The sequence below is a fragment of the Cimex lectularius genome, unplaced genomic scaffold (assembly GCF_000648675.2).
Source record: "Cimex lectularius strain Harlan isolate CLEC.00 unplaced genomic scaffold, Clec_2.1 scaffold34, whole genome shotgun sequence".
Lineage (NCBI taxonomy): Eukaryota > Metazoa > Arthropoda > Insecta > Hemiptera > Cimicidae > Cimex > Cimex lectularius.
The window spans coordinates 1,760,687-1,772,330 of NW_019392635.1; the positions used below are offsets into that span (position 1 = coordinate 1,760,687).

The 11,644-nt window shown below is 31.2% G+C and overlaps 1 protein-coding gene across 3 annotated transcripts; it reads left to right on the forward strand.

Annotated features, from left to right (window-relative positions):
- The first annotated feature begins 928 nt into the window (after window positions 1-928).
- On the forward strand, window positions 929-9,095 carry LOC106661922 (ras-related protein Rab-8A). Of its 3 annotated transcripts, XM_014385679.2 has the most exons (5): window positions 929-1,464; window positions 5,743-6,005; window positions 6,078-6,218; window positions 6,649-6,651; window positions 8,069-9,095. In XM_014385679.2, exons 1-5 carry the CDS (start codon window positions 1,341-1,343, stop codon window positions 8,162-8,164), a joined length of 627 nt encoding a protein of 208 aa, XP_014241165.1. In that variant the 5' UTR covers window positions 929-1,340; the 3' UTR covers window positions 8,165-9,095. The 3 variants fall into 3 exon arrangements, with proteins under 3 accessions (XP_014241165.1, XP_014241166.1, XP_014241167.1); XM_014385680.2 differs by lacking the exon at window positions 6,649-6,651 and having other exon boundaries at window positions 8,069-8,672; XM_014385681.2 differs by lacking the exons at window positions 6,649-6,651; window positions 8,069-9,095 and adding an exon at window positions 7,844-7,929.
- Window positions 9,096-11,644: the final 2,549 nt, after the last annotated feature.

Here is an 11,644-nt window from a genome sequence, read left to right on the forward strand (position 1 = left end):
AGCCGAGGTAGTCAGAACGAACAAGGTACGCAAAAGGATCGGGCGATAAAAGCTCGATCCCATCCAATTCAGAAAGTTTTTGCATTGTATGTCGGGAATTGTTGTTTTATTAAGACATAACTTTCCTCCTATTCACCAAAAGGTATGACCGTTCTGAATTGAGCACAAAATCGACAAAACCCTTCTGGAACAAATTCAACGAGTTTAATTCCTTTAAATTTCACCAAAAAAAAACTGGACCATGGTTTAGCCTGGATTACAGAAGTTTTGTCTCCCACGCCGCTGAGGAGATGCACACGAAAAAGTGTACATGCAGTATAAGTCACTAAAGGAGATGCAGAAAAAAAAGTGTACATGCAGTATAAGTCACTAAAGGAGATGCAGACAAAACGTTTACATGCAGTATAAGTCACTAAAGAAGATGCAGACAAAAAAGTGTAGATTCACTTTTAGTCACTAAAGGAGATGCAGACAAAAAAGTGTACTTGCAGTATAAGTCACTAAAGGAGATGCAGACAAAAAAGTTGCAGTATAAGTCACTAAAGGAGATGCAGACAAAACGTTTACATGCAGTATAAGTCACTAAAGAAGATGCAGACAAAAAAGTTAAGATGCAGTACAAGTCCACTAAATGAGATTTAGGCACCTCATTATTAACCCCAAATATTACTTTTGATCCTAAGAAGAAAAAAATTAGCCAAATTAGTCCGAGTGGATCGAAGTAACGATAGCTCAAGTGGGGTAGAACAGCGGTGTATTAGCCGAAGGTTCGAGGGGATTCGAATCCCGTTCGTGGCACTTTTTCATTTCAACCAAAACGTTCCATAAAAGAATTAATTAATTGAAAGCAATAATGAACATAGCACAAATGTTTAAAAAATTGTGTTAACTTTACTTTCGTGATACATGAACAGATGAGTACTTTTTATTCAATAGTTTAATATACATAAATAAATTGTTTTGTTTTTTCTACTAGTAGATTTAGTCGGTCATTGTTGCTGTTTAAGCATTTTATTTTGTTTTTCTTTATCTTCATTAGTTATTCGTGTGTATTTTTCCAGTGATGTAGCACCTTGGATTAGTACAAGTACATGGAGAAGTGAAGAAACGATCCTTGAAGTTTAAATCATAATCCTTTGCTTAAGTCGGAGGCGCCTCTTCTCAGAGCGCGCTTATGAGCCGTCTCTATAAAGGCTCTCTAAGTCTGCGGGCAGCGTTAAAAAAATCACACTGCTTTCTTTTTGAAGATTCGATCAAAGTGCCAGTGGCTCATGGAAGGAGGATAAATGACAACTTGTTAAAATTCTCCCTTTAGTTATTACTTAATTCACCCTCCGAGTATGGCCAAAACGTACGACCATTTATTCAAACTGTTACTAATTGGGGATTCTGGCGTTGGGAAGACTTGCATCCTATTCAGGTTCTCCGAAGATGCCTTCAATAATACATTCATCTCGACTATCGGTAAATATTTTAATCCAAGTAACGAGCTTTTTTAACAATTTGACTCTAAACGGGTTCAAGGGGATTTGTCGTGAGAGGTGGTTTTTCAAAATACGGCCGATCGCCCTTTGCCATACAATTTGATGTTCTTTGAGGTTACGCTCTTTCTTTAATGACATACAGTCGCATTTTCCTAGTGACAGCATTGACATCTTCGATTAATTGGCTTGCCCTTTCTTCTAATCTTCGTTAATGTCTTTCCAAACGGAGACTCGTCGTGCCCTTGGATTTCCATTTGACGGTAGATTCCAGTATTATCCCCGACCTCTCTCCTTTTTTCAGTGTATTCCTCTCGGTCTTATATAAAACAACAAATATATTTTATCATTATAATCAAAACACACCTTATTTTCATTGTTACAGACTGTCCCACTCATCATTAGCAACATAACTTTAAATTTTTTGAAAGTCCTTCCTTCTAATTCTCACAATTTCCTAATTTGCAGATCATCGTCATTGTCATTTCCCTCTTGGTAGCCATACATTACAATTTCAAATTTGTGCATGAAAAAAAACACATTGTTAATACCTCCACCAATGTCATTGTTAATGATTGTACAGGAAAAGATTTGCCAAACAATCTTAATTTTTACATAATTGATTACCCAAAATAGTAGAACTATAATTTTCAACCATTGCATTAATATAATTAACCCATCATAACTATTTTTTACTTACTTATTAATTTTTATGATATTTGTCAATTTATATATTGGCAGTACTACTCTCATATCAGATCCTAGTGATAAAAAACACCATTTATGAAATATAACTAGGTAATTGTAAATAGCTTAATATTTTGATGTGTGGGGTGTCGGTGGCTGCAATAGTTACAGCGTTGACGAGGCAGTCATCACTGTAAGGTAAAGGTCCTAAGTTCAAATTTAGCAGACCTGCATTTAAACCCAATATACTTACAAATTAATTATTACTTTTATCTAAGGTCTTGGTTGAAATGAAAAAGTGACTGTCACGGGCGGGATTCGAGCCCACCACCTTCAGCTCATTTCATTTTTTCGGTTCATTTTTCACCACAACCAAGACCTTAGATTAAAAAAGTTATTAATTGAAATAATTAATATGGTCAATTATGACCTCTAAAACATACTTGGATTAATACTCACAATTATTTTTTAATTAAAATATCATATAAAAGAACATCATCAAATTCTGAAAAAAAAATAGATAAATAAAATAACTGCTTAATAATTACTAACTGGCATACCCAAAATAACTTTAAACTGATCTTGGATAATACATCAAGTCAAATAAGATCCAAGTTATTTCCTATTCCAATACGTTTATTGTAAAATATTAATCAAATTTATAGTCTACCCATGTTGGAAATTGGGACAGCATTAAACATTAACAAAATAAAGACAAAAATGGTTAGTATGTGAATAGTTGCAGATGCAGTTTTGTCTGATTATCCTCACTGTATTGGCGTTTCAGCATCATCAGTGCTGACTTTCTGTGATTCTGTTTAGTCAGATCTTTTTATAAATTTGTGAAAGTTAGAAATTGAATGAAATCTAACATCTTGTGTATATAAATTCATAAAGTACCCATTCGTCATGGGACAACTTATTTACACTTTACACTGAACTGAAAATACTGACACTAACATACCAGCAATAAAACGAGCACAATAGACAGGACAAACAAAGAAAAGGCTCCGATATATTCAAAGACACGTAAGGGTATAGAATGCCTCACGACTGATGAAATAAAAACCTAAGAGGAAGGTAAAATACCAAACACATCTAATAGACCAAACTAGCGAGACTAGGCATACCAATATGATAGGGGTAAAAATGTCGCCAACCCAAAGATATCAAAACAATAATTCACAATTTCAAAGTAGCTTCAATTTGTTCAAAAGGAACAAAAAGATAATACCAATATTCATATTTGCAAATGTGTCATTGGTATACTACTGTCAAAAATAACACACAAGCCAAGCCAAACCTTGAAGTGGAGAAAGCCAAAATTCATCTAAAAGACAAAACCAGAATGATAGGGACTGATCCAGCTAAAAATGATTATTTTTGAACCGCATCATAACAAGTCTTTAGCTTATGGGTGAGAGAGGTTCCTTCCTGAGCACATTTCACTTCATGGGTTTTGGATATTTGAACTTTTTTATGATTGTTTCAAAATAAATGGTTTTTTCCACATCTCCAAAGAGACCTCCTTATTAAAATTTCAAAATAACGTGGTTAAAAAGTAAATAAGTAGGTAAATCTGCCCTTTCTCCCTGTTCATCAGTTGCGTCCAGGTTAGCTTCACCTTGGACGGGAAGTGCCGTCTTGTTGAGTGACTATTTCCGTTTCTAATGTGTAAACACCAAGTTTTAAAATTAAGGTTTGTAACAATACTACCAAGCAACTAGCTTATTATGTCAGGTATCTGCAGTCATTACTGTTAAGGATAATAAATAAGGGGAACTGAGGAGAAAGAATGATAGACAAATGTAATTCGCAAGTTTCACACTCTTTGGTAAAAAATGGAGAAATACCTATTCATCTTAATTTTAAAAACCAAATTCATAAAGGCCCATATATTGTCGATAAATGTAGGCTAGGAGTGATCCAAAAGTTTTTATTAGTGGCACGTGTTAAACATGCCATGCTGCTGACAAGTACAGAGATGGACTAACCAAAATCATACACCTAAATTCCCTTGGCAACTTGCAGGCCAAAGACGACAGTAGGCCTAAACATACCACTGGCCAAATTTAAAATTTAGAAGAGAGTAAATAAAATTGAGATTGTAACAAAATTAAAGAGTGGCAAAATGAACACTTAAGGAATAAATGAAGAGTGATAAGGGTGAGGAAAACGTTTAATGTGGGGTTGAAAATAAGGATGAGTGGAACTATCGGGGAATTAAATTTTTTACAGGCCAATGAGAATGGACAATTTTTGTTAAACTAACCCAACCGGCTCTACAACATCCTTGCAAGGAAAAACATGGTCGACACGATCCATTGGCCATGAAAAAGGAGGGCATTTCAAATTTTTAATAAAAACCAATTAATTTAATAAAAACCTCTCAATTTTACTTATCTATTTTACATTAACATTTATTTCTTTGAAGGAGAGTGCTCAGGTACTCTGCCGATCATGTATGCCAAAATCAAAATTAATCAAATGCCAACAAAAGGAGAAGGATAGGTCGGTTGAAAAATCTCGTTATAGGGGGGAAGAAGTGATGTACCTATGAGGAAATATCCAGGATTAAGATATTCCAGATAAGGTTATAATTATTAAATAAATAATATAAAATTCCTTCCAAAAAACAAAAAATTTAATACTGAATTTTTATCATAAAAACATTTTCCTTTTTGATGTTCAACGATGTCAGTGTTCAACTATTTGCTTTGATCAGATCCATTGTTATTGAATTTGATTAGATAAAGAAAGGCGTTTTATCAATGTTTACTAGTCATAGTAGTAATTTTAATAGTAATAAATGCTCATATGTAATGTGTAAGAAATGAAACATTTTATTTCTTATTGTATGTTTATAAAAACTAATAAAGTATCTATAGCTGTTTTTATAAAAAGACAATCATACATAATGCTTTCGTTGTGTCATAATTTATCTTAAGATTAGTTGTTTGATATGTCCTACTGGTGCTATCTGAGAGATTAAAATAATCAATTCACTTCCCAAGCTTTCTGCCTAGTATGTTATATATCTTGAAATTCTTTATACTTTCATATTTTTTCATATAAAATCCGTGTAAAAACAATTCACCAACAATAATCAATATTATATTCAGAAAGAAAGGAAGAACTTGGAAGGAAAAAAATAATTTTGAAATATGCTGGGGCTTAAAGGCTTAATTAAATTTGTGTTCTGCAGTTTTGCAAAATAGGGGTTTTATAAGTGATTCGCCATATGAAGATGGCAAAATGCGATAACACACAGGCAAAACTAGGCCAGGATGGTCATAAATGATCAAGCTGTTGATTTTATTTCTCCTAAATTTGGCATTGGTCCGGTATATTTTATTGTATTTATAATATGATGCTGCCTTCAAAAAATGTATATAGGCAAACCTAAAAAAGGATAAATAAAAAAGTGCCATTGTCCACAAAAAAAAAAAAAAAGTATCATAGGCACTTTTTGTGTTATCTTTGGATTGTTAAGTATTGAGTCATTTGTAGAAGGCTGATGATAGAAATTCTTTTTTTAACCTGTTCTTATAAAAAAATATTTAATTTGTTGTAGGTATTGATTTCAAAATCAGGACAATAGAACTAGATGGTAAAAAAATAAAACTGCAAATATGGGACACAGCTGGTCAAGAGCGTTTTCGAACGATAACAACAGCTTATTACCGAGGTGCTATGGGAATTATGCTTGTTTATGACATCACAAACGAAAAAAGTTTTGATAATATTAAGAATTGGATTAGAAATATTGAGGAAAATGCGACAACAGACGTTGAAAAAATGCTTCTTGGTAACAAATGTGATCACGACGTTAGAGTGGTAATTTTACTTACTTACTTTTGTTTTCTATCTAGAAATATATATTTTAATTATCTTCATTTTCTTTTAAAGGTTTCAAAAGAAAGGGGTGAACAGCTTGCTATAGAGTACGGAATTAAATTTATGGAAGTTAGTGCAAAAGAGTCGATAAACGTTGAATCAGCTTTCTTTACCATTGCCGGGGATATCAAAGCAAAGGCAGAAAAGAAACTGGTAAGCTATATTCCTTTTTTTCTACCATTTATTTATTTCTCGTAGACTTTTAACAGTAATATAATTTATTCGTGTATTTTAAAAATGTCCTTGCCCTTCTGAGTTATCAAAGTGTCTCATATACTCAAGGCAGTTTTGACCCATCGTGATTGTATTCCTTAAAAAAATTTTTTTTTTTAAAGTATTTATAAAAAACACATTTTTCAAAATGCTTGTCTAAGCATGAATAAAATTATTTACTTTCTTATAAAAACCCATGCTATAATATATCAGTCAACATTTAGCTAAATTTAAGTGAATTTTCACTTCCATGTCAATTAATATTAACATGATTTATTGTACAATATATAAGAATTCTTGTTACTGAAATTAACATTATTTTTCTTCTTTTGTTTTTCTACTCGTCTTTATTGGATTTTCAATTGAGCAGAAGGTAAATATGAACATGTCAAGGCATGTTTGTGTACTTTCAACTATTTGTTTAGCATGATTGCTGTTTATACTTTTTTTTCCATTGTTAAACAAATATTATTTATATACATAAAAAAGTTTGCATGTCAAGTGTAAAATAGATTTTATTTAGATAAATGTTTTTTTTTGTTTTTTTTGTGAAATAGCATGTTTTAGAAATTCATATTTTTGCATGAATTTACAAGTTTTACTTGAAGTTTGTGTTAAATATTTATTTGTAGTTCTCTTTGTTTTGATGGTAGCTTAGACAGAAATGTAGACTTATAAAAGTTTCCCGAGCCAGTTTGTATATAGGCTTTACTTCCATCTACAATTTGTATGATCCTTGATAAATTGGTTACCATAGAAAAAACGTTTAACTTGTTTTTAAAATTTTTAAATCAAAAGTTGGTTTTGGTAAAAATTTGTAGTTCTACGATTACAAATAATTTTTATTATACATATTTTTTATATTTTTGTACAATAGAAATATTTATTTAATTGTTTCAATTATTACAAAAATAAAACAATTTTTATAATGTTTGCTTCTTTCTATTAAAATGCACTATACTCAACTAAGTAAAATACTGGTATAATTTGAGAATTAACTAAATTAATTATATATGTATATATTGTGTTTTTAATTTTTAAAACTTACTCAGTCAAAATTTTACTTGTGTTATATTCAAATAAATACTGTTGTAAGAGGGAAACAAAAAAAAATTAAATTAAATAGAGAGGGCAGTATAACCAGTAGTTTCTGCATTGTCATGGTATTTCATCCTTGTTTGGTGAAGACTTGCAAGAAGAATAAGCAGATTTGATTGTGTATGATATATAGCATAATTAATAGATATAAAAAGATACTAAAGGTTTTTCTTTTCCAATTTTTAATGTTAAAAGGTAAATGTATTGCAAAATAAAATACATTTCAGGTAATAAATATATGTATAAACTTACTGTGTTCACAAAGTGTTTACTTTGAAAATAGTAGGATTTTATGATACGATCTCACGCCAGCGTACAAAGTCTGTCCCATTAAGACAAAATAAAAACCTCACAGACTGGAAAGTTGTTTTAACGACAAGATTAATTCTTATGTTATTTATGTATTTTGTGTAACTTGAAAATACTTAAAACGGTGTAATAGTACATCGGCAGATTTTTGTTTGCAGATATCAATCGGTGATGGTAAGAATTATGATGGTTTCAAAATTGTCATTTAAAAAGATATTTTTAAAGTTGAAAAAATGAAGATTTGAAGGACCAGATTGAATTTGATTAAAAGAACTAACAAAACTATTTTATGTGCATTTTATTTAGCAGTGTTTATTTAATGGTGCTAAGCAATAAATAGAGATTTTTTCTTGTGTAAAATGAATTTAATGATTGTGTTCTAGGAAGCGAGTAATCCACCAAAAGGAGGGCACCAGTTAAAAGCGATTGAACCAAATAGGAAGCCTACAAATTGGTTGTCTCGCTGTTCAATTCTCTGACCCCTTCTCGTTTGACTTATTCTTCAAAAGGACAATCAAGACGGGTACTCCTTGCCATTCCTGGACTGAGGACCAATTAAAAATTTGCCCTCCATCCATATTCGAAATTTCCTCTGCCCGAACACAATCCCAAAACGGACTAACTTTCTTTTAAATTTTCAAAATCTGTATTTTTGATGTTTTCCTCTGTCTACGTCATTCAACGCCTATCCTTTGAATATTGTAAATGTGTGTTGCTTTTGTTTTTGTATCAGTTGCCATCATGTTCTAACCATCCCCTTACCTCTTCCTCATCCCATTCCTCAATCCCTAAATTGTAATATATAATGCAGACAAAACTTAATAAAATTTTCGTTTCGGTTTTCTTATACCATTCATGGCTTTTAAGTTCCTATGTTGAAATAAAGACATATTAAATCAACTGAAATACGTGATCAGCTTGAGTGAACGATGAACCAGTCGCTCTAACGAGCGTCAAAGTGATTGATATTGAAATAGTAAATGACAACACACAGAAGTAAATAAGTTAGAGGGTTTAAAGATAGTGGCTGTTATTTTATAAGGCTTTATTTACTCAAGTTTCTTTATCAATGCAGGGTGGTAAGCAAATTATCTGTTACATTTCATCTCTGTATACCCTATTTAATTTAAATTTTGTATATGTATAAAAAAATTGGACTACTGGATAGTTAAATTGCCCTGCAGCATTTAAGAATTTTTGTATTTAAATTTATGTACAGAATTCAATTTTGTATGAATATATTTTTAATAAAGCTTTTAGTTATGTATCATTTTTTAAAACAACTTGTTAGTACGAAATGCTTATTTTTAAATTTAATCCAGATATAAATTGGTTCTGTAAACACAAAATTGTAAATCTATGAATATACGAATTCTTATAGAAAATATATTTATACAATTTACAACCAAATTCCCATTTAGTTTTATTTCATGCGCATGACCATCCTTCAACCTAATCGATGTGTACGTTGGCATGACTTTGTTTTCATTACAACAAAATGAAAACATACTTGTAATGAAATTTATTACTGGCCTTAATGATGATTTGTCCTCTGTCCGATTAATTCATTCCTACCCATTTGACAGTAAAACACGTAAATGTTCAATGTAAAATAAAACATGTTTCCAGGATTGAAACACCTTTTGTATTGTAGATGTTTGAAATTAAATTATGTTCATTTAACAAAATAATTATATTAATTAATTTTGTGAAAAGATTATATAAAAGGTTGGTTAGTACGTGGCAGATTGGTTCCAGCATCCAGTATAATAGGTGTATGAAAACCAATCAAATACAAACCAAACTATCAGGAAATGAAATGTCACCAGCACTTTTGCTGATTCATTAAATGAGAAGTGAAATATTGATTTATATAATATGATAAAGAAAGGCAATAAAATTATGTTCCATTAACACTCCATAGGCTGACCAGTCTTGTTTTCATTGAAATTATAAATTATATACCAATTAAGATAGCAATATCAACATATTAAAATATAAAGGAAAAAGAAACGAATTATTAAAAACATTTTTCATATACATAATGAAAAACAAAAGTAATGGTGAAGCATTAAAAAAGGCTGGGAACATATACAGTGGTGGTATAAAGTATTTGCACACCGCAATTTTTTTTTTTTTTTTTTTTTTTTTTTTTTTTAAAGATATTTATGTATTAAACCTTAACATTGTTTTTACAATAAAAATTGAAAAATTAATAGCTGTTATGTGCTTAGAAAAAGTATTGTATATAAGTACCTCAGCTGTAGTTTTAGAAAAATGTGACCGAAATACAGAGTATTGCTCGATATATCCTACCTAATTCCTTGGCTCCATATAGAGAGTGTGTAAGGATGCCACCTGTTTCTGTTATGCTTGAGCAAGGCAGCAAGAATCTGGGCCCCTGCATTTAATTATCGTTACTTTACATAGTTTTGTCTCTAACGTGTTGAGAGTGAATGTATTTATTAGTGTGAATGTGTAGTGTGAGAGGTCGATGATGGGAGTAACCTACCTACATCCAGTTAGGTTAGTTAAATAATAGGTGTAAAAGGTGATATAGGAATATCGAGTACTAATTATTTAGAGATAGTTAAATGTGGCCTGGTGTGATGTAAGTTTAGAAAAACATTTTCTTTATTGCGCCGTTTTGATTTTTATTGAAATCATCTTCAAGGCCTGGAGTTTATAAACAATGATTATATTATACAAATAGATATAAGATATGACAATGAATTTATACAATGGAGTACACAATATAGAAATTTTAGGATTAATCAAAGTATTTGAACTCGCTCAAAGTGTAATTTATCGTTGTACAAATTCATAGTCATACCTTATATTTATTTGTATAATTTAAAAAATGTTTATAAATCCCAGAAGATGATCTCAATAAAGTTCGAGACGTTGGCACGATAAAATGTTTTTCTAAACCTACATCATACTAGACCGCATCTGATGATCTCTAAATAATCATTAATTAAATATTACACATCAAGTACTAAACTACCCTAACTGAGTGAATGGTATGTAAATAAGTAATTATGTATTTAAGAATGTGAATTAATTCAGTAACTGATTGTGTTGAGGGCTGAAATGACCTAGGTGTTGATAGCCTCGGCGGCTGGACATTTAAAACTGACATCTGTCCCCAAACTGCCAACACCATTCTCGATGCCTGCCGGTGATTCATTGTAAATTACAAATGCTGGAATTGCCGGCGGGTTGTAATAAGTGATAGGCTTTACTCTTCTCTAAGTGCGTATATAAATGCAAGTGGAGATTTAAATTGATCTAAATCAATTTTAGAGAAATATAGTGAGGTCTGCGTGGAGATAAATCTGTAGCTTGATCGACTCTGATCCTCTTGGTTTGTCCATTCTTACCAATTTTGTCCATTGGAAGAGTTTGAAAGATTGTTGTCCTTTTTTCTTTTTTTTTACATTTGTAGAATATGAAACAACAAAACAAACTCTTCCAGGCAAGACCAGAAGAAAAAAATTGCATATCGTGATAGTTTCAGTTGACAAATTTTAAATTCTTTTAATGTGTGATTCAGGCTATATATAATGTTTACTTAACCAATTAGATTGTTAATTCAAACGGCTAGAATTGTGGAATTGTTAACAATTGACCGCCACTCTTTTTTTAACCATATGTTGGGGGATTTTCTCGAAAAATAACCGAAAACCGACCCTCTTGAATTCGGCGTTCTTGATCCCTACTCCATTGTTATGAAGAACTTTGCCAAAACGTGTTTAACGGTTGCTAATAAATTTCGTGTTTTGAAATAAAATTTTCATTTTTCTTGCATCCTATCAAATCCAATCAAATTGAATCGGTTTCGTCGGAAAACGTATTTTCCCAAAAATTTATAAGTTTAAAGCATTTCCTCGCAAAATTCAACCCCGCTTCTAACGATCTGCATTTTATTTGTTTACTAGTGATAATTTCAGGATATA